This window comes from Scyliorhinus canicula, chromosome 2, assembly GCF_902713615.1.
Source record: "Scyliorhinus canicula chromosome 2, sScyCan1.1, whole genome shotgun sequence".
Taxonomy (NCBI): domain Eukaryota; kingdom Metazoa; phylum Chordata; class Chondrichthyes; order Carcharhiniformes; family Scyliorhinidae; genus Scyliorhinus; species Scyliorhinus canicula.
This window is the reverse complement of record NC_052147.1, coordinates 51,360,467-51,383,933: the sequence shown is the minus strand read 5'-3', so window position 1 is coordinate 51,383,933 and position 23,467 is coordinate 51,360,467. Positions and strand designations below refer to the sequence as shown.

General features: G+C 44.8%; 1 protein-coding gene across 7 annotated transcripts in view; it reads right to left on the bottom strand.

Annotated features, from left to right (window-relative positions):
• Positions 1 to 23,467, bottom strand: part of LOC119953584 (inverted formin-2-like) — a 114,936-nt gene that overhangs the window by 57,261 nt on the left and 34,208 nt on the right. For 5 of the 7 annotated variants that reach the window (XM_038778032.1, XM_038778011.1, XM_038778002.1 and 2 more), the window contains exons 2-3: positions 10,731 to 11,135; positions 192 to 307 (exon numbers count right to left, since the gene is read on the bottom strand). In XM_038778032.1, the coding sequence (XP_038633960.1) occupies positions 192 to 307; positions 10,731 to 11,124 (510 nt within the window). In that variant the 5' untranslated portion in view covers positions 11,125 to 11,135. Of the gene's footprint in view, positions 1 to 191; positions 308 to 10,730; positions 11,136 to 19,250; positions 19,342 to 23,467 lie in introns of those variants that run through there. The other 2 variants (XM_038777992.1, XM_038778020.1) reach the window with 2 other exon arrangements.

Below are 23,467 nucleotides of genomic sequence, written 5' to 3'. Positions count from 1 at the left end.
AGCAGGCAATAATCTCTTTGAAGATCCTGTCTGTTGATCAATGACAGAAATTCTGAACATGTTGCCACTCCTCTCCCAATAAAGTCCAGTGATTTGGCAGGGCCATCAGTTTACTGATCAGGGTGTTCTTGCAGGAGACATACTGTCGGAGTGTGTTTCTGGAACAGTAATTTTACAAAAAAAGAGCTTACCTTGTAATGTTGCAGTGCATCCAAAGCCAGATCATGACCTTCTAGTGAGTAGATAGAGAGTGCTGCTAACAGCTCAAACACTTGTTTCTTCACTGTGACATTGGCTGTGTCCAAAGCTGTAAAGCACAAGTTTGCATTATTGTGCTTTAGGATGTAAAAAAAATTCTACTTCAGACGACAAAATCTTACCTGCTTGTGTTATTTTACAACTTCTTAAATCCAAATCTCATTTTTTTAACCACTGACCTAACTAAATTTGAGCGCTGGTCTGGAATTCGCAATGAGAATAATAATAATAATCACTTATTGTCACAAGTAGGCTTCAATGCAGTTACTGTGGAAAGCCCCGAGTCGCCACATTCCAGCGCCTGTTCGGGGAGGCTGATGCAGGAATTGAACCTGCGCTGCTGGCCTTGTTCTGCATTACAAGCCAGCTGTTTAGCCCACTGTGCTAAACCAGCCCCTGGGTGTTGATAATGGGCTATCAACACTCCCAATTATATAATGGAGAAAATGCCGAAGGCAAATCTTAGTGTATGTATATGTACAAGTGAATTTCAAAAGTCCAAAATGTTCTGTCTGATATCCTGCTGTTACAGTTGTTTTCATGGACTCAGCATTGAAATAGCTCCAATGGTGTGAACTTGCGATATAGCCGTATGAAAAACAGCTGGAAAGGTGGGGTTGGTGCATTTGGGAGTGAGTTTTTAATGGCACAATAAAGGATAATTACTGTTGAACAATCTCTCTGGCCCTGAGAAATCGGAGTCCCGTTCCTTCAGAACAAAATTTGGTATTGGAAATTTATTTTTTAGTCTTTTCTCTTTGTTTCCCACTGTTTTCACTTCCTGTTTGACATTTCAATTGTATCTTTATTCACCGCTCTCTTATTGAGGATTTGAACTCTGCAGAGTTCAGCGAGGATCCTTAAGTCTCAGTGGTTGAAGAACTTTACTATTGCTTGCTATATTCACACACAGCACTGATTCCCTGCAGAGGGCATACATGCCTGATTAGGGCAAGTCTCTTCTGCCAAGCCTCAAAGTCTGTGAGAGGTTTTTGGCAAGTGTCATTCCTTTGCCATTGCGACCAAAATTCAGCTCATTATTCTGCAGTCATGATGCAAAGTCTTAGTCAATTAAGTGAAAATCGTTCACTCGTTGGGTAATTTCATGAGTAGCTATCCAATGCCCTTGCAGCTTAAAATGCCGTTGATTGCATAAAAGGCACAGATGAGGTGAGCATCAGAGTTGTTTAAATGCAGCAGACTGCAGCATGTATGTACTCCCATAAATGTTGGTCTGCAGAATGTCAGTGAAATTCTGCTATGACTGCCTTGTGATTGGGTTGTGCTGGACCTTGCTCTGTTGTGCTCTGAACCCGTTTGATTAATTTAGAATTATTGAATTGTAGAATGGCCACAGCACAGAAGGAGGCCATTTGGTCCATCGGGGCCCATACTAGGGCAATCCAGCTAGTCCCACATTCCCGCCCTTTCCCCAAAACCCTGCAGTTATTTACCCTTATGTGGTTTTTTTTTTCCCCTTTTGAAAGCCCCAATTGACACTGCGTCCATCACCTTCTCGGGCAATCTACTCAAGATCATGCGCGCATTTGCTGCATAGAAATTAATTTCCTGGTGTTGCCATTGGTTCTTTGCAATCATTTTAAATCTGTGTCCTTTGGTCTCTCAATCCTTCCACCAATGGGAACAGATTCCTCTCATCTCATAATTTTGAACACCTCTATCAAGTCTCCTCTCAATCTTCTCTTCTTTAGCACGAAATCCTTTTTTTTTTCTTTTTTTAAATAATTTTTATTGAAAAATTTTGAATTTATACAACAACATCAAACCATACTAAAATACCAACGATAACAGTAATGACAACAATCATGAACCTTTGCCCCTCCTCAATGAACAACCCAACATATTAACAACAACTTAAGTTAACACAATGTTAAGTTACATAACCGTAGCGAAAAAATATAGAAACTATAATAAGGAACCTCCCCCCCCACCCCCCCTGGGTTGCTGCTGCTATTGACCAAGATACCTATCTTTGAGCCAGGAAGTCCAGAAAAGGCTGCCACCGTTTATAGAACCCTTGTACTGATCCTCTCAGGGCAAATTTGACCCTTTCCAACTTTATAAATCTCGCCATATCATTGACCCAGGTCTCCACACTTGGGGGCCTCGCATCCTTCCACTGCAGCAAGATCCTCCGCCGGGCTACTAGGGACGCAAAGGCCAGGACACCGGCCTCTTTCGCCTCCTGCACTCCCGGCTCCACCGCAACTCCGAAAATCGCGAGTCCCCAACCTGGTTTGACCCTGGATCCAACCACCCTCGACACTGTCCCCGCCACCCCCTTCCAGAATTCTTCCAGTTCCGGGCATGCCCAGAACATATGGGCATGATTCGCTGGACTCCCCGAACACCTGGTGCGTCTGTCCTCACCCCCAACTCATCCTAGTCCCGGACATGTGGGCCCGGTGCAGCACCTTGAAGTGGATGAGACTAAGCCTCACACATGAAGAGGAAGAGGTGACTCTCTCCAAGGCATCCGCCCAAGTCCCGTCCTCTATCTGCTCCCCAAGTTCCCCCTCCCATTTAGCCTTCAGCTCCTCCACTGACGACTCCTCCACCTCCTGCATTACCTTATAGATGTCAGACACCTTCCCCTCTCCGACCCACACCCCCTTTAGCACAAAATTCAAATAGACGCTCAACAGGACCCATCTCTGGTGAAACTAGTATAACTTGGCTGGATTTAAAAGAACTTTTCTCTCTGCCCCTTAAGGGAAGAAACTGATGCCAAAAAATGCCTAATGTTTGTCAGTAACTTGATGCATTGGCTACAATTGGAATATTTACTTGTTTCCAGATGTACTGCATTCCAGTGCTTTTGCTGGAGCCTCAATCAAATGATGATTTGCAGCGTGATATTCAGCCAGCACTATATTGAGCAACAAATTCTTTTTATTTATATTCAATTTCTAAAGTCGGTAATAAGAGGGGAATTCGCGCCTGTTATGGAGTACATATTAATTGAATGCAGATCTAGGCTTTGCAGTATCGACCACATGTGTAAATGTCGGTTAAAAGCCATCAAATTTCTTATTTTCTGCTGAAGTTGACTAATACCAAGAAGCTAAAGATGAATGTTGTACTTTGTACTTTGGTGCGAGGAGAGGTTTATGTTACTTTGATTTGAAAAGGTACTGTTTAAAGAAAATCAAGATGCTTGAGCATCAGTAATGAGCCATACTGGTGTTGTGAACTGGCATCACAGTGTTATATTGCTTTGTTGCTGCAAAGAGAAAATATATGGAGGTGCCCACACTCTGGATTCTTGTAAAATACGATAACTAGTTTACTAAATGTGTTGATCATACAATCAAGATGCTGATCTTCTCGAGGCCCGTGCAAATGCTCTGCTGACGTCGCTACACACCACGTGATTCAGAACCAACAGGAATGTATTGCTGATACATAACACCCCTCCCCCTTTACATCAATGGTGCAACGACAACAATTATCATTTATACAACAGATCCCCCAGAATATAATTTCTACACAATGTCCAATTCAATAAGACAATCTCTGTGGTGGACGTCTATTTCTTTTTGGAAGGAATTGGCATTCTTGAATTCAGCTACTTGCGACCTTTGAAGGATCCTCGTTCCTTTCTGTAGATGGTACTTCTTTTTAAAAAAAAAAAAAAATATTTTTATTCTCCTTTTTCACAATTTTTCTCCCGAATTTACTCCAACAACAATCAACCAACAACAAATATCTCAAACCCCATAACAGTAACAACGATCCCATCCTCCCACCATGCCCAAACATCAGCCCGCATGTTAACATAAACAAATGACAAGAAAAGAAAAAAAATGAATCGGGGATTACCCATAGCCATCTTCAACATACACAGCCCTCTCTTCCCCCCCCCCCCCACCCCCCAAACTAATGTTCAATGTTATCCAGTTCTTGAAAGTGCATAATAAATAGTACCCATGACTTACAGAACCCCTCCAAGCTTCCCCTCAGTTCGAATTTAACCTTCTCCAGGGTCAAGTATTCCAACAGGTCCCCTCGCCACGCCAGGGCACAGGGTGGAGAGGCTGCTCTCCATCCCAGCAGGATCCGACTTCGGGCGATCAACAAGGCGAAGGCTATGATATCTGCCTCCGCACCCGTTTCCAACCCTGGCTGGTCCGACACCCCGAATATGGCCTCCCGGGGACCCGGGTCCAGTTTCACGCGCACCACCTTGGAAATTACCCTAAACACCTCCTTCCAGTACTCCCCTAGCTTTGGGCAGGACCAAAACATATGAACGTGATTATCGCCCCCCCCCCCCCCACCCCCATGTGAACGGCAATGTTCACACACATCTTCTACCCCTTCAAAGAATCGGCTCATCCTCGTCCTCGTGAGGTGTGCTCTGTACACCACCTTCAGCTGTATCAGCCCCAACCTCGCACACGAGGTGGAGGCATTCACTCCCCGGAGCACCTCACACAAGACCCCCTCTTCTATAACCTCTCTCAATTCTTCCTCCCACTTCGCTTTGATCCCCTCCAGTGGTGCCTTATCCTTTTCCAACATAGCTCCGTATACCACTGACACTGTCCCCTTCTCCAGTCCACTTGCTGCCAGCTCCTCCTCCAACAACATGGAGGCCGGTTCCTCCGGGAAACTCTGTATCTCCTTCCTGGCAAAGTCCCGAACCTGCATATACCTAAACACTTCTTCTCCCTGCTCCAGTCCATACTTCGCTTCCATCTCCCTCAATCCTGCAAATCGACACCGAGGAAACAAATCTTTTAGAGTCTTAATCCCCTTCTCTTCCCATTTCTGAAAGTTTCCGTCCCACCTCCTTGGCTCAAATCTGTGGTTCTCCCGGATCGGCATTTCCCTTGACCCTGCCCCCAACCTGAAGTGTTGGCGAAACTTCGCACCTTCTCCACATTCGCCGCCCAGTAGTAGTACATCAGGTTCGGGAGACCCAAACCCCCTGCCTACCTTCCCCTCTGTAGCAGCACCTTTCTCACTCTGGCCACCTTCCCTCCCCATATAAACGAGGTAATCCTCCCCTCAATCTCCCTGAAAAAATACTTCGGCAGGAAAATCGGTAGGCATTGAAAAATAAACAGAAATCGCGGCAACACATTCATTGTAACCACCTGCACCTGACCCGCCAGTGACAGAGGGAGACCATCCCACCTCGCCAGGTCGGCTTTCACTCTCCCCACCAAACTAGTTATGTTGTATCTGCGAACCCCCCCCCCCCCCCACTCCCAGGCAACCTCCAAATACCTAAAGTGAGTCCCTGCTCTACGGAATGGCAGCCCCACCACCCCTGCCCCCACCCCCCGGTTGAGACACCACGAAATACTCACTCTTGTCCAAGTTCAGCTTGTACCCAGAGAAAGACCCAAATACCTGCAGCAACTCCAATATTCCTCCTATCAACGCACTCGGCTCCGATACATACAGCAGCAAGTCGTTGGCATACAAGGACACCCTATGCTCTATCCCCCCCCTCACTATTCCTTTCCATGCTCCTGAATGTCTTAATGCGATGGCCAATGGCTCAAGCGCAAACAGCAGGGGGGACATAGGACATCCCTGCCTCGTCCCACGGTGGAGAGAGAAGTATCTCGAACTGATATTGTTCGTGTGGACACTCTCCTTCGGCTCCTTGTATAATAACTTTACCCAGTTCACAAATCTTGGTCCAATACAAACCGTTCCAGCACTGCCATAAGATACCCCCATTTCACCCGATCAAACGCCTTCTCGGCGTCCAGTGCCACCACGACCTCTGTTTCCTTCCCTTCCGCCGGTGCCGTAACGACGTTCAAGACCCTCCTAATATTCGAAAACAGCTGCCTCCTTTTCACGAACCCTGTCTGATCCTCACCTACCCGCCAGTACCTTTGCCAATACCTTTTGCGTCCACATTCAGAAGTGATATGGGCCTATACGACCCACACTCAGTCGGATCCTTATCCTTTTTAAGCAACAGTGAAATCGATGCCTGCCCCAAGGTTTGCGGCAGCACTCCCTTCCCTATCGCCTCTTCAAACATTCCTACCATCAGGGGTGCCAACTTATCCTTACATTTTTTATAATATTCCACCAGAAACCCATCCGGCCCTGCCACCTTCCCCGACTGCATCCTCCCAATCGCGTCTTTTATCTCCTGCTCCAGTATTGCTCCTTCTAATGTAGCCCTGTCTCCCTCCCCTAGCCTCGGGTACTCCAACCCATCCAGAAATTCCAGCATCTAACGGTCTCCCCCGGACGGCTCTGACCTGTACAACCTCTCGTAGAATTCCTCAAAAACCTTGTTAATCAGCTCTGGGGCCACCACCAACTTCCCGGCCCTATCCCTTACCTGAAGAATTTCCCTTGCTGCTGCCTCCTTCCAGAACTGACCTGCTAACATACCTTGTCTCCATGTTCATAAACTGCACCCCTCGCTCGCCTCTGTAGATGATACTTCTTGAGTAATTATTTCTGTATCTGTCACGAGAGGCATTGAAAAGTCCTTAGAAACAGATCGTCACTGTCTCTGGTCTCTGTTTCACATTATAGCCCTCCAGATCTTTTAATGGTAGAAAGAACCTTCTTGAGACGTTTCTGCAAACTCACTTCATGCAGCAAGTAACTGATCAGCAGGACGTTGCCAAACTCTTTCATCATGTGTCTGTATGGTGTATGATATTGGGCCTGTCCTTCCTAGGATCATAGCTGGTACCCATTTCTTGTTGGTAGTGTAATTCCCAGCTAATGCTCTCTCTCCCTGTGTGTAATTCCCAGCTAATGCTCTCTTTCCCTGGGTGTAATTCCCAGCTAATGCTCTCTCTCCCTGGGTGTAATTCCCAGCTAATGCTCTCTCTCCCTGGGTGTAATTCCCAGCTAATGCTCTCTCTCCCTGGGTGACTACTCGTCTTTTAGGAATTTTCTCCCTCCTCACAATTTATGCTTGATTTTGTCATTTGACAATCTCTGAAGTATCAGTTGGAGTTTACAAATCAAACTGGGTTTCCTCTTGAACAATAGCATTGCCAGTGAACTTTGCGTGGTAACATGTACAGTGTTCCAATAAGATATTAGAAATCTGTTTACTCTTTTTTTATAATGACCCCATGTCCTTTGATGCTTGGATAAAATGCTTTAATGATTGCACAAAAGATTTGGTCAATCCATTTATCGCGATATGTATCTTGATACAAATAACTCCCCTCAAACGCCTTTGAAGTAAACTGGTGCCATGATCATTGACAATCTGCTGCAGTGTTCTGAATCTTGCGAATACTTTGTCTAATTTCCCAATGGCCTGCTCAGTCGTTGTTGGCTTTATTATCGAGGCTTCTGGCCATTTTGAGTGTGGTCCACAATCCACAATCACTAAGAACAAGTGACCCTCCAGTGGACCAGCATAATCGATGTATATTCTCCATCATGGCTGCGTTGGCCATTCCCACAGATATAATAAATAGTTAAATGGTGGAGTGTTCCCAGTTTTGCACAGGATTGCCATTACCCAACGTTCTCTTCGATTTGAGCATCTAATCCTGGCCACCCAAAATAACCGTGTGCTAATTCTTTCATCCTTGTCACACCAGGATGTCCCTCATGCAGTTGATCAAGGACTCTACTATGTAAGCTCGGAGGAATAATCACACAGATTCCCTACAATAGAACTCCATCCTGCACTGTCAACTTAAGTCTTCATGTGATGGAGGGCTTGACGTTTGGATTTTTCCAATGAACGCCAAGTCCATCACCTTCCCCATTACTGGATCGGTTCTTGTATATCTTTGAAGTTGAGAAGAAGTCACACGTACGCTATCCACAAGTAGGAAATGTAAAACATTGACAAAATGTTCTTTGGGGCTTGACTTGTAATGGCAGTCATGATTAAGCATCAGCATTTTCACGCTGGTCTGACTTGCGACACTGGATATCGTGAGTGTGTGCTGACAATATCAATGACCATCTTTGCAATCTGCTAGCTGCCTAAGGAGGTATACCTTTAAATGGCCCAAAGATTGTAGTCAAGAGCCGATAATCCGTCAAAAGGGTAAAATGACGCCCATAAAGGTAATGGTTGAACCTTCTTACACTGAAAATGATGCTCAAAGCTTCTTTTTCTAGCTGAGTGTAATGCATTTCTGGGCTAGTGAGAGTGGATGAAGCAAAAGCTATCGGTTGTTCCCCTCCTGAAGGCAGAATGTGCGGGCTGACTGCACCAACCCCATGGGGCGAGGCATTGCAAGCTAGTTACAAATTAATTTTTAGATTATAATGAACCAACAGCTCTGACTTCATTGTTTTCGCATTCTTCTGACCCGAGTCTTGCCTGTTTGATAACAAGGCTTCAATCATGTTGCTAGATTCAGCACAAATTTAACATAATTGTTCAATCCTAGCAGCCTAAATTGTCACATTTTGAGGACCTGGTGTTTCTAAGGTTGCTGACATTTTCTTTGGTTCTTTGTGTAAATCATTTTTGTTGATGATGTGACCAAGGTAATTTATAGATGACTTGAAAAAGGTTAGATTTTTCCTTTTTAACTCTCTCAGGCTGTGGCTCTGTAACTGCTTCGGGGTAGCTTCCAAATTCTCCAAGTCTTCCTGTTCATGTGAACTGGTGATGAGTACGACATCTAAATAACATTGCACTCCATTCAACCCACTTAGAATTTGATCTATGGGTCTTTGAAAAAGGGAAGCTGCAGATGTTATTCCAAAAGGAAGTCTTCTTTAACAGAACAGACCTTTGTGCACAACTGTGGTCAGTAGTTTCTGTGATTCTGCAGTTTTATGGCCGACTGAGCTGAGAGATGGTTGTAATCTTTAGGTCCTCTGGTGTCTGATTAGCTACTAAAACCAATTGCAATCTTTCTTCACATGAATTCCATGTTTCATAACCCTCATCAAGTGTGTCCAGGGCGCCTGTTGTTACTGCCATTTTCTGGATCCCGGCTTCTAGGGTCTACACCTCTTCCCTTCCAACTGTGTTGGATTGAATGGCACAAACAATTTCTTGAACAAGCAACTGGGAAGTCTTTCCGTTTTATGCCAGTGCATTTTGACTTTATTACCGAGTAATGGCAGAGTCAGCAGCCTTCAAAATCCTCATTCCCCACAGCCAGTAACGCTTCGCTATGTGCACAGTGCCTGCAGCCTAGACCCCATGCACTTCAACGCAAACAAATTTTCTCTGACTGTTGGTCGTCTTACTCACAGTTGCTGCCGAATACTTTTGTTACACCTTCACATCAGCGGCAGTTCTTAGCCCGATGTTTGCATGTGTGTGTGAGTCTGATCCCGAGAATCTTCCATTGCTCCATGTTGCCGTCCCACAATTAGTCGATGAAAATCTTCTTTCCAACAATTTCTGGCTTCATCCCCATCGCCAGTTTTCTCTGCTGTTATATTTAGGTATGGAGGTGCACACAACACTCTGGATTCTTGTGAAACACGGTGAGAGGTTTATTAATGGCCGTGCGCACCCAATCAAAATGGTGATCTGCCCAAAGCCCGTGCAAACGCTCCTCTGATGTCACGACACATTATGTGTTGCATAGCCAGCAGGAATGTATTCCCAGGTATATAACACGAGGGTATTGCTTTCAGATTTCGGACAGATTCTTGTGAGGCAACCTGATTCACATCTTCACCTTAACTGCAGAACCACGTTCATTTAAATAATAAACACACAATTCTCTTTGTTTTGATATTCTCTTAGTGTTTCTTTCTTATTGCCATGCTTGCCATTATTACATACATCAAGAAAAGTTGAAAATATGAACCAACATTAAAAGCCACCACTCTTGGTAATGTTCATTATTTCTGACCATGCCCTCGATATCCCTGAATGAAAGCGGAGTGTGATTGCCACTACGAATAAAATTTAAACTTTAATGCAGAAGGCAAAGGAAAATTCCGGACTTTATTTTGTGGAAGGAGTTCCTTTTACTTAACTAATATGATTTGCATCAAATAATTACTTGGAATATCACTCAAATTCCTATTCAGTCAGGAATATTATGGTAAAAGTGGACTAACACATAACGTATAGAATCACTACAGTGGAGAAGGCCAATCAGGCCATCGAGTCTGCACTGACCCTAGAAGCACACTACCTAGGCCCAACCCAATCTCCCACCCTATCCCTGTAATCCCACCTCGTGGCAATTTAGTATAGCCCAATTAACTTTATGTTGAATTATTATTTTGACTTACAATTTTGGCCATTGTCAAGTAAATTGAATTGATGTTTTTTGTGTTAATAGCTTTTATTGAGCTACAAATTCTTTAATTATTATGTAGCTGAAAATGATTATTTGGATGAACTTCTTTATTCTTTTTGGTATATTCGTTGTTATTCCTAGTTTTCATTTCCCATAGAATCTAACTCTGATATATTTTTGGCTGCAGTTTAAGTCAGACAAAAAAAAGCTACTATGCACTCCCAACAGACTGAAACTGTGCCGTAGCACGCTCACTCTTCATACCTTGTGATAGTTTCCGAACGTAGCCTTCATTATTCACAATGTAATCAATGCCACTTGAAGAGTTCAACACAGCTCGGACACATTTCACACAGGTGAGCTGGAGGAGGGCATCCGAGATCCTTGCCACACCTCTGCCGGAGAGCCTGTTCAAGGCCTCTAACAGTAAATCAAGTCCACTGAGCTCCAGAAACTGTACCATCCAGTCATTGCTGCTATTTTCCAGTCGCTTCCTTAGGCCTGAATAATTGACCACGGTTGGGACTTGCAGCAATCGGATGCAGAGTTCAGGTTCAGCATTTTCCAGGTTGGCCTCTGTATTGTCTGTATTGGAAGCGGCAGTCTTTTCCTTCACCAGAGCCCACTTCTTCTGTGCGCCTTCTGACTTTCCAGCCATGGTTTGTTCGCCTATAAAATGGAATGAGGACTTTGTTAATACAAGTACAGTGCTTTGTGGTATAATCAAATTGGTCATCCATCTTGCACCATCACTGGAGCTAGGCAAGTGTGTAGCAAAGGCAGAGTAGTATTAATGGAAGATTTTATCTTGCACGTAGGGAGAGGCAGACAAGCACCTGTCAGAAAGGTAGTGAATTTTTGGAATGTGTCCGGGATAGTTTTCTGAAGCAATATATTCCAGATGTAACAAGGGAACAAACAATATTAGATTTTGTTGTAAGTAATAAGCTAAATTTAAGTAGTAGCCTCACTGTGCAGGAACATTTAACAAATAGTGATCACAACATAATTGAATTCAAGGTAGCGTTTGAAAGTGAAAGCACGATTCAGATACTAGAATTTTAGACTTGGTAAGGCTGACTTTAATGGAATGAGACAGGGACGGTCCACGGTAAGATCTGGAAGATCAAAGGACTGAAGATCAGCGGAGAATATTTAAAGAAACATATTTTACGAGTTACAGAGCTAGTGTATTCCTGAGAGGAAAAGGCTCCACCTCACAAGAAAAAAAAGCCATGGACAACTGAAGAAGTTAGGGATAGCATAAAACTAAAAGAAAGGGTGTACAAAAATCCAAAATATAGCACAGATCCAGAAGAATGCGATCGATACAAAGACCAGTAAAAGGTCACAATGCAGCTTTTAAGAGCTACTAAAAGGGATTATGAAAGTAAAATTTGCAAGCTACATCAAAATCAATCCGAAGGAATGTTATAATTATATAAAGGGAAACCAGGTGGTTAAGAGCCCATAAAAGCTGAAAATAGAGATATTGGGCACGATTTAACGGAAACGTTTCTCCGTGTCATCGAACGTATCATCCTGGGGAGTCCCCAGCTGGGGCCATACAAACATTGACAAAGCAAAATGGTACCGAGACCATTGGAGGCCCCAGGGTATTTGAGAACAGTGCAGGGTGGCCCTCTGGCCTTGCCCCTAGAATGCGGGCACATTTTTGTGAGGCTGCCGTGAGCGGGTGTTTGGGGGAGGGGGGAGGCTCCCATAGTGTGTTGGGGCTGGGAGGGGGGGGAAGTTGGAGATCACTTTGGGGGCTCCAGAGATCGAAACGCCATTTAAAAATGGCGGCCGAATCTCTCGCTACACTGAGGAGTCCTGATGAGCAAACCTCCTTGATGCTCAAAACGGGGCTACGTGTGGCCTCGGCCACGCGTTCCCTGCTGAGGCACCGTATCTAACCCGAGTGCTGTTTTATAGTGTTGTGTTTCTCGGTGCTGTGAGCGCTGGGACACACGCAGCTAAATGCGCTCACTATGGAACTTTTTTCCCATTTAGTTGAAACCTATCCTAAGTGTAGGATTGATTGGGGTGAAATTCCCCAGGGCCCAAAATAGTGACATAAGTGTGGTTAGATAGCAATGGGAAACTCGGGAGGAGTTCCTCTGGATTGTCACTTCTCTTTTTAAGAAGGGTGAAAGAGGGAAACCAGGGAATTACAGATCGGTTACCTTAACATTTGCAGTGGGGGAATTGCTGGAGTCTATAGACGGGGCTGAGGTAACTGAACACCTCAAAACATTTTGGTTGATCAGGGACAGCCAGCAAAGATTACGTGAAGGGCAGGTCTTGTGGTGTACCACAGAGATCTTTGGGGTGGGGGGGTTATTATTTTATTATTATTTTTTTTTAATTTTTATTTTATTTATTTTTTGTTTTTATTATTTGACTTGGATGATGGCATAGAAGTCAAATATCCAAATTTGCGGATGATACAAAGTTAGGTGGTAATGTAGACCGCCTAGATGATAGCATAACATTGCAAGGACATATTGACAGACTAGATGAATGGGCAAATTGTGGGAAATGGAATTTAATGCAAGCAAGTGTGAGGTTATCCATTTTGGACCAAAAAGGATAGAGCAGAGTACTTTCCAAATAGAAAGAGGTTAGGTACAGTGGAGTCCAAAGAGACTTGGGGGTTCTGGTGCACAGGTCCTTAAAATGCTAGGAACAGGTGCAGAAAATAATCGAAAAGGCTAATGGAATGCTCGCCTTTATATCGAGAGGATTGGAATATAAAGACACAAACGTTCTGCTGCAACAATACACATCTCTGGTTTAACCCCACTTCTGACCCCAGGAGTTCTAGGTACCACACCTTCAGAATGGTATTTTGGCCTTGGAGGAAGTGCAACGTAGGTTTATCTGGACATGGGTATTAAATTATGATGCGAGAGTACTCAAATTAGGCCTGTTTTCGCTAGAATTTAGAAGGTTAAGAAGTGATCTGATCGAAATATTCAAGATATTAACAGGGAAAGACAGGGTAGATAAAGATAAACTATTTCCCCTGGTTGGAGATTCTAAAACTAGGGGCATGGCCTAAAAACTAGGGCCAGACCATTCAAGGGAGATGTTCGGAAGAACCTCTTCACTCAAAGGGTGGTAGACGTTTGGAAATCTCTCCCACAAACAGCAGTTGAAGCTAAAACAGTTGTTAGTTTTAAATTCAAGATAGATTTTTGTTGAGCAAAGATATTAAGAAATATGGATAAAAGGCAGGTAGATGGAGTTGGGTCACAGATCAGCCATGATCATATTGAATGGTGGGACAGCAACGAGGGGCTGAATGGCCTACTCCTGTTCCTATGAATCAGCCGTATACCTCGGAGTGGCACAGCAATTCCACATCGATGAGCAAAAGCTCACATGCTAAAAGAATGTGTTGGAAGGTCATGAGCGTGGGTATTCATTACTTTGGCAGACTGACCTCACAGGATTATCCTTTCATGATCATTTTGTGGAATTCAGGTTTAAAATAGACTGTTCTTATTTTATTTTCAACATATTGTTAAGTCTTGACTATCCCCACAGAGCCCACTTAAGATATATTTTGAGAGCGCGTGGAGTCAGAATCCTTTCTGCTACCAAAGGTGGTGGAATTCCAATTGGAGAAAAGCAGTGGAGAAGATCAATGCCAGTTTTTATATCCCTCTCCTGAGCCACTCACTGTTTGGATGTTGTTATAACCCGCACGAGATCTACGTGGTAGAAGCAATTAGCCTTCCCATGAGGTTGAGTACGAGCTTCCCCGCTGAGGGGTGACTAGCCCATGAATACTCCAATAATCTGCAATATAACAGTCAACATCTCCGAGCCGGCTGGGATCCTAGTATTGTACCCTATGAATTCTTAATAAATCTTGTTTCTCTTGTTCACTTGCCTCGGACTTGTCTGTGGTCACTAAAGATGCACAGAAGAAAGGGTGGTTCAAAGCGCAGTTATTTTTTTTGTGTGACTCTTAAGGAGCTTTCAGAGAAAGATGCTGCAGTTTAACACTGTGGTAAGTTCAAACAACAAGGAAGGCATTGCTGCTAATTTCTTTGGCAGCTGTGACATTCAACTTGGATTTTGCTGCAATTGTTACCTTCACGTATTTGGTGGTGGGAGAGTGCTTCCGGGACCACCGACTACCCTGATGTCTTTTAAGGTTTGCTGCGCCCCAGGCACAAGTACTTAATCGATTGAGCAGCCGTGCCTCAGGAGTTTGGGTGGATGAGCTGTAAACTGTTGACAAACCCCAATGCTGAGCTGAACTAAACTTATTTAGACCTTGTTTTCCCTCGTAAGAAGTCTCAAGATTTGACTGTGAATGAATCGTGTAAATTAAAGCAAACCAAACCAATCAAGAAATTAGTGGAAGTTGAATTTTCAATGCAATCTGCATGGCCAACTCATTTTTAAAATTATAGTTTAAGATGCGTTCATGTTTTTAATGCAGACGCCTAGACATTGAGAGCACACAGTGGGAACTTGGATAGGTGCCCAATGATCATTTTCCATCCTGTAATTTTTATCCTGTTGCACCTCATTACCAGCCAAAAGAACAGCACTTTTGCCCCCTAAATTATGGGTCAATAAAACAGTCTTTCAAATCCAGGAAATGGTTGGGTCGGTGAATCAGGATGCAGATGTTTTTGTACAGCTTAATTTTCTAGTTTCCTGCCTTTCAGACTTTGGAATTGTTGGCTGCTCCTTGACAAGGATAAGTGGAAACCACTTGAGAGGCACTTAAGCGAACGTTATCATAGCGGAGTGCTAATTGATTAGGTTCATACCAACTTCTTCATTCACAGGATGTGGGTGCTGTTGGCAAGGCCAGCCTCCATTGCCCATCCAACTGAGTATCTTTCAAATTTAGTACAGTATATTTTGCAGATATTAAGAAAAATTCAGTGCGTCCAGTGTGATGTTAGTTTAAAGGGTGAGTACCTCCGAGGTAGAGTTATGACACTGCCAATTCACTCTTTGAGTATGGTTTCCTGTTATGAATATTGGCTTGCACCCATGATTCTTAGTGATATCTGAATCTATTTATTTGGTATTCATTGCAGCAAAACAGAAAAATTGCATTTTCCAGCAGGTTACTTGGTGATTTTAGAATATCTTGGATAATATTTCTCGGTTCACTGTTTGAAACATTCCCTTCCTTCAGTGTCAATATTTCATATCATTCACAAACCAATCCTGAAGGAAAAGTAAGATGGGGTTGTGCTGATAAGAATTAGATAAGGAGGTTTGTGTGCAGCATACGCCCGCATGGACTGCTTGAGCTGGATAATCTATTCCTGTGCTGTAGATTGCGAAGTTCTTTTTTGTGAATTTTAAAGCCGCCAATTTTCTTTCCACAATTAAGGGGCAATTTAGCATGGCCTGTCCACCTACCTTGCACATCTTTGGGTTGTGGGAGTGAGACCCACTCAGACACCGAGAGAATGTGCAAACTCCACACGGACAGTGACCCAAGGCCGGGATCAAACCCGGGTCTTCAACCGCGTGAGGCAGCTGTGCTAACCACTGCACCACAGTGCCACCCTAGATTGTGTAGTTCTGTCCTTGATGCATTACATTGTATAGGATATGCAACCAAATTGAGATTGAACAAGCTAACAGTCCACAAATAGGAATTTGTAAGCTAGCAGAAATAAATTGGTGTTTTTCTTACTCCAGAAAGGCTTGTATGTAAAAGTGTTTTACAGCAGCTTTAAGTATTTTTGAAGTGTAATCACTGCAGTAATGGAAACCGTTTTCAGTCTGCACATGCGAGACCCCCACAAGAATAAATGACCAAATTATGTTTCTATATGTGTTGGCTCTGGGATAAATGTTGGCCAGAGCTCTGGAACAGAGGTGGATTTACAGTTTGTGGGGCCCTTACTCGGCTTCATTTTCAGACCCCCACCCTGGGATCTGTAGGCCGAAGCCCACCTCTTGCGCACACTCGCTCTCTTCCTTCCCAACCCTCATGTCCACTCTCTCTTTTCCTTCTCACCCCCTCATGCCTACTCTCCCTTTCTTCCCACCTCTCGTGCCCACTCGTTATTTCTCTCCCTCCTCCCAAAGCCCCCCCGCACCAGATCACAGGAGCTCTAAGAAAATGCTTTTCTGAGTCCACTGTCACATTGTTTTCCATTGTATTAATCATTTAAGTCCCCAAACATCAGCAAAACAATGCCTCTTAAGTGAAAAATATTTGTGCTGGATGGCATATTATTTCAAACTTTAAATCATTCGCCTTTAGTATAGCTGCACATTCATTATGCAACAGTTTAAATATGTAATTCAAGCCAATTTAAAAACATGAATTACAGAGTGGTTCTTAAAAGATGTGGAATAAAACTGGGTAAATGATGATACAGATCTGCCATAATGGCAGAACAAGCTCAAGGGGTGGAATAGCCTACTTCTGTTCTTGTGTTCTTATCTCAACATCAGTGAACGGGGCTTGGCACATGTGTGCAAGCATAAATGCATCAAGGCCGTTCTTCAGTTATCCAAACTAATCCAGTTCTCAAAGAGCCATTGGTCAGCTAAATTGATGGCTTGCATAGTACCTTTCTGATTTTCTACAGCATTCATAGTTAAATGTCATCAGATCCAGCAACCTGATCAATCTTTAGTACCTCAAACCGAACTGAGGCCATTGAAGCATTTACATTCAAAGAATCAAAATGTATACCATTTATACCTAGTGCTACATCATCTTAAATAGTGGAAATGAATACAAAACGTATGACGTGTTGGGTAAGCTGGGTCTGCGAGGACTGCGTTTACTGCAGTGGTGAGAGAGACAGGCTTCCAGCACTTGAAGAAATGCAACTCTATTTTATTGAACACTTAACTATAATACATGCTTTAACTGTGGGTTGACACTATGTTGATTTGACTGGAGACCTGAGGCTAACCTGACCAGACTATCTTACTACCACATGGTGGATGTTCTAGTTGCTACTCACGAGCTCTGTCTGTCTCAGAGGCTGGATCCCAAGAGAGCGGGAAAACTAGTGCCCTCTGGCTTTATAGTGGTCGTGTCCTGTCTGGTGATTGGCTGCTGTGTTCTGTGTATTCACTGGTCATCCTGTGTGTCAATTACTGCCTGTCTGCACACCATCATAAACCTGGATGTATATTATGACAATGTATACATTTGCATTTCAGCCATATCCTACGCCTCAATCCTAACCACCATGTTAAATCTAAGAGCCTATGTGGTTTTTCTGGACACTAACAAAACTTATAAAGCATTACAATGGAATTGTTAACTGATCAGGTGTTTCTTCCAATGCATTTTTAACACTCAATTGTGGCCTTCGTTAACTTCAACTGTATCTGATAGTTGCACACGCAGTTTTGACAATGATTTATACTGGGGGGGGGGGGGGGGGGGGACAATTCTCTGCCTTCGTTTTGACAGATGGATAGTAGGATGTGCAGGGAGAATGAGAGAGCCCCTAAATGAGGTATGTGCTGGGTGCCTTACAGAGTGCGATGCCCGTGGCACCTGATGCAATCTGGTTTACGCCCTCACTGGGCGTACCAACCTTCAGTGACTGTTCCAGCATGACATCCAGGACTGGTTGCACTTCTCCTTTTCCTAAACTGCCACCATTCGCATAATAATCTGCCTTACTGTTTTTGCCACCAATGTGGATAACCTCACATTTGCAGTGAATAACCTCACATTTCACCTCCCAAACAACATGAGTAGCTGCAATGTTAATTAGCTGACCGGTCTCGTCTCAGAAAAAAACTCTTACTCAATGAATCCCCACCATTGCCAAATGCTACTTACATTTCAGGAACTACTTCTAGGTTTTGGTTCAGAAGGAATTCAATATGTGGAGGAGCAGAGAGATCTTGGGGTCTATGTTCATAGTTCTTTGAAAGTTGCCACTCAAGTGATAGAGCTGTGAAGAAGGCCTATGGTGTGCTAGCGTTCATTAGCAGAGGGATTGAATTTAAGAGCCGTGAGGTGATGATGCAGCTGTACAAAACCTTGGTCAGGCCACATTTGGAGTACTGTGTGCAGTTCTGGTCACCTCATTTTAGGAAGGATGTGGAAGCTTTGGAAAAGGTGCAAAGGAGATTTACCAGGATGTTGCCTGGAATGGAGAGTAGGTCATACGAGGAAAGGTTGAGGGTGCTAGGCCTTTTCTCATTAGAACGGAGAAGGATGAGGGGCGACTTGATAGAGGTTTATAAGATGATCAGGGGAATAGATAGAGTAGACAGTCAGAGACTTTTTCCCCGGGTGGAACACACCATTACAAGGGGACATAAATTTAAGATAAATGGTGGAAGATATAGAGGGGATGTCAGAGGTAGGTTCTTTACCCAGAGAGTAGTGGGGGCATGGAATGCACTGCCTGTGGTAGTAGTTGAGTCGGAAAATTTATGGACCTTCAAGCGGCTATTGGATAGGTACTTGGATTAGGGTAGAATAAGGGAGTGTAGGTTAACTTCTTAAGGGCAGCACGGTAGCATTGTGGATAGCACAATTGCTTCACAGCTCCAGGGTCCCAAGTTCGATTTCGACTTGGGTCACTGTCTGTGTGGAGTCTGCACATCCTCCCCGTGACTGCGTGGGTTTCCTCCGGGTACTCCGGTTTCCTCCCACAGTCCAAAGATGTGCGGGTTGGGTGGATTGGCCATGAAAAATTGTCCAAAATTCTATGATTAACCTAGGACAAAAGTTCGGCGCAACATCGTGGGCCAAAGGGCCTGTTCTGTGCTGTATTTCTCTAAATCTAAAAGAAAGAAACTTACTCAGCAGATGTCCGTGCAGAGATCAGCAGATCTTTCCTTTGAAAGGTCACTTGAATTCACGTTTCTATCCTTTTGAAGGCATATTTAGCTAATTTACTTTTTGAAGTAAATTTGTCTGCAAGGACCTCTTAATTCAAGAGGTTGAACTTTCTTCATGTAGATAGTCGGGGTTATGCCTGTACTGGGCCTCTGTTACTGATTTTACTGGGGAATGTTACACACTACTTACAGCAGATTTGAGAGACTGAAACGCTCATTCCAGCAGAACCTTTGCCAACATTACTGCCTCATTCTTTACTGCTGTATACAGGATGATTCAGCCACATTCCCCTAACTGTTTCTATTACACAATAGAGTCCATTCTTCTTTCAGAAACTGTGTACAGTGTTCTGCAGTAAGTCACATTGATCCAAAACAAAAAAAGAAATGAGAGAGCATTTCGCTTCTGAACTTAACCTCAAAATATGAGGGCAATTCTTTTTTCAACTTTGGCGCAGATGCTTTTTTGATTTGACAATCTTACATCCTAAAGTGGAAAATGCAGCAGTTTCATATTTGCTAATAGCTTCAGGCAAAGTGAACTTTGTGCTTCATTTGCTGTTGTCAGTCCATTAAAGAACTGGTGATAACATGGACTTCCTATTGTGAAGGGGTGAGGGGGAATGTTTTAGTGATAGAATATTTAATCCCTTCTTTTTTCTAATTGTATTTTGCTGGAACTTTTTTTCAATGTGTGCTTTTCTTCTCACTGGAGTCAGGCTGTCAAAAAATTCAAAACCAGATTGTCGTCTGATTTTTCTGAGCCAGCCACATTCTCTTCGTAGCTCCAGCACCAAGCCTCGCAATGGCACAGAGCATTGTTAGATACACCGCTTTCATTCTTTCTTGAGTTAGCAAGATACACAGCATTGCCCAGTGGAGATAATGGGCACGATCTACCTGCGCAGTCCTGCCGGAATCAGGGTGGGACACGGCTGGGAGAAGCCTCCCTGTGATACCTTACAGCTGTTACGCCTTGCGAGATCTAACCAGTTTAAGAACCCACTTAGCCGTGCTGGCTCCAAATCGATCGGCCACCTGGCATCTCGAGTCTGGTCCAGGGGGCCCCAGTCGGGCACCATTTAGTACTGGTCCCAGCAAATGGGGACCAGGCAGAACAGTACTGGGGGAGGGGGGGGGGGGGTTTTCCCCTGGTGATCGGAGGCCTCCCTGTGGTTGGATTCCTGGCAGGTAGCACCCTGGCACTGTTGGTGCCACCTTGGCACCTTGGCACTGCCATGCTGACAGGGGCACTGCCAAGGTGCCAGGCTGGCAGTGGCAAGCTGGCATTGTGCCCACACTAGGGATTGGGTCCGGGGGTGCACTGCTGGTATGGGGGGGGGGGGGGGGCTGAGGTGAGTTAGGAAATTGGGGGATCTGCGGGGTTGCGTTAAGGCGTTGAGAGATCGGGTGCCATTTACAAATGGCATCACCATCTCTTCCAGCACTGAGGTGCTCCATCGAGCAGAGCTCATCGGTGCTGGCAATAACGCTAAGTGCAACCTTGGGGGAATTCCCCGCCGGGGCACAAAAACAAGACTGAATGCCGCTAGATAGCAGGGTGAGAACGACCCTGCTAATCCCGCCCAGAACGGAATCATGTTGGTTTGATCGCATACATTGTCAATGTCTGTGAACAGAGTGAAAAATGAGCAGCCTCTGAAACCCGAACAATCTTGCCCGACATACCCTGACAACATAGTCTTATCTGAAGCTGAGGTTTCTTTTTGTTGGGCAGTTCTTTTGCAATATTGCATCCTGGAGGTTTTTAGAAGGTTATTTTTAACATTGTTCCCTTGGGGAATGCAAGCCCTGTTGATATCATCAGCTCTGCTAAATGTAAGTTAGTTGACATGGCGGGGATGGGTGGGATTCCTCCAATTGCAGCAGGAGCTACACTCGTAGGAAGTGTGGATTGGAGAATCAGGATTACGGGCTGGGTTTTATCAGACCATTGGTGACGGGCTGGCAAAATGTCGGCAAAAGGTATTGGGAGGGAATTCTGCCATCTTTATCGGTTGTTACCAAAGGCGACCAGGCTGTTCAGAGGAGGTCACATGGTGGCACAGTGGTTAGCATTGCTGCCTCACAGCACCAGGGACCCAGGTTCCATTCCAGTTTGGGTCACTGTCTGTGAGGAGTTTGCATGTTCTCCCCCTGTCTGCATGGGTTTCCTCCTGGTGCTCCGGTTACATACCACTGTCCTAAGTTACGCCGGTTAGGTGGATTGGCCATTCTAAATTGCCCCTTTGTGTCCAAAAGGTTAGGTAGGGTTACAGGGATAGAGTGGGCATGGATAGGGTACTCTTTCAGAGAGTCGGTGCAGACCCGATGGGCCAAATAGCCTCCTTCTGCACTGTAGGGTTTCTATGATTTGATGTATGAGGTGGGAAGGTAATTAAGCATCAATTAACACAATTTTTACCAGATTTTTCTAATGTTTTGACAGATCCACAGGAACAACAGCGCTTCAATGCCTAGTCAGCTATAGCTCAGTGGGATATCAACATTGGCTGAAGAGGGTAGCACGGTGGCACAGTGGGGTAGCCCTGCAGCCTCACGGCGCTGAGGTCCCAGGTTCGATCCTGGCTCTGGGTCACTGTCCGTGTGGAGTTTGCACATTCTCCCCATGTCTGCGTGGGTTTCACCCCCACAACCCAAAGATGTGCATGGTAGGTAAATTGGCCACGCTAAATTGCCCCTTAATTGGAAAACATTGATTGGGTACTCTAAATTTAAAAAATAAAAACACTGGCTGCAGTAGGAAGCCATTACAAACAGTGTGGCCTGGCAGGGAGCGTGGGGCTGTGTGGAAGGCAGTAATGAGGAAGATGGACAAATCTGGCTCGCATTGCATGGACATACTGCTTGAGTGCTCTCTCAGCATTGTCATTTGTACGTACAGAGTTGGAGGGGGTGAAGGTGCAGAGAACCAAGTCCAGCTATTTACCATGTGCCTTATTTACTGAGCCTTCGAGACCTCCAGTGAGGAGAGCAGCAGAGAGATCAAGAACTTCAGCCAAGGAGAGGGGGGCAGCAGGAGCCACAGCCCCGGGGAGCGGGGCAGCAACAGCTAGAGGGGCACCAAGATGAGCCTGCAAGAGATCAGAGAGGAGGTGCAGGGGGGGCTTTTCTTGCACAGAATATGATACTCTGCAGAAAGAGTCTATGTCCAAGGCTCAACCTGCAAATTGCAGCGCAGCAGTGTCGCCGAAGTCTATGCTGCTGTGCGCTGTGATGGCGGATGAGCTGAACCCTATGGAAAGTGGTGGGCACCCATTGCCGGTTGGGTTGAAGGTCACTGGGGCTGAATTTGTATGTCTCGGGATCATACCAGAGATCTTCTGGAGATATCTGTGGGTCTCCCCGTCTGCCGCTCATTGCTGCATTCAAATGTTCACCGATACCGTGTTCAAGTGGACCATCAGGTATTTGTACTTCTCCACCGATTCAGAGAGTCTGGTTAAGAGGGCTACAGGATTCAAGCCCACCTCTAGATTCCCCCAGTTCAGGGTGTGATTATCTGCATGCAATGGCCTTCTTCAACAGGAAAGGCTGCCACTCGCTTTGTGTACAACTGGTCTTTGACCTCCGTAAATGGCCTTAGACTTCCGGTCTGTGCAAGGTTTTCGGGAAGCTGCGACAATGCCTATGTAATAAGACAGTCCCAGGTGCAGCACCTTTGCAGGCCCTTGCACACCTTCAAGAATGGATATTGGCTGCTCACTAAAGAAATGGCTACTTGTGCCTGTGAGAAACCCAAGCACAGATCCTGAGGAGTGATACAACAGATGCTACAGGACAACTGGAGTAACTGTCAAGCAAGCCAAAAGCCTTCCCAGCATGTGATTCCGATGCCTGGATAAATCCTGTGGAGCACGATGAAATGTCGCAGAAGCGGTCTCTCTTTTGGTTGTGGTTTGCTGCCTTTGTGTTAGGACACCTTGGTCTAGTGCACAGTCAGTTCCAGCCCCACAGACCCCGGAGTCCCAACATAAGTGAATTAACCAATAATTTGTGTGTTTTGCTGGGATCCTTAAACCGAGACTGCTCGAATGAGTTACAGCCGCCATATTTATAAGTAAAACAATAACAAACTGTCACTTGTAATAAGAGTGAACATATAATGGAACAATGGTCGTCTAGACTACCTATCCCCAAAACCCTGCAGGGAAAGG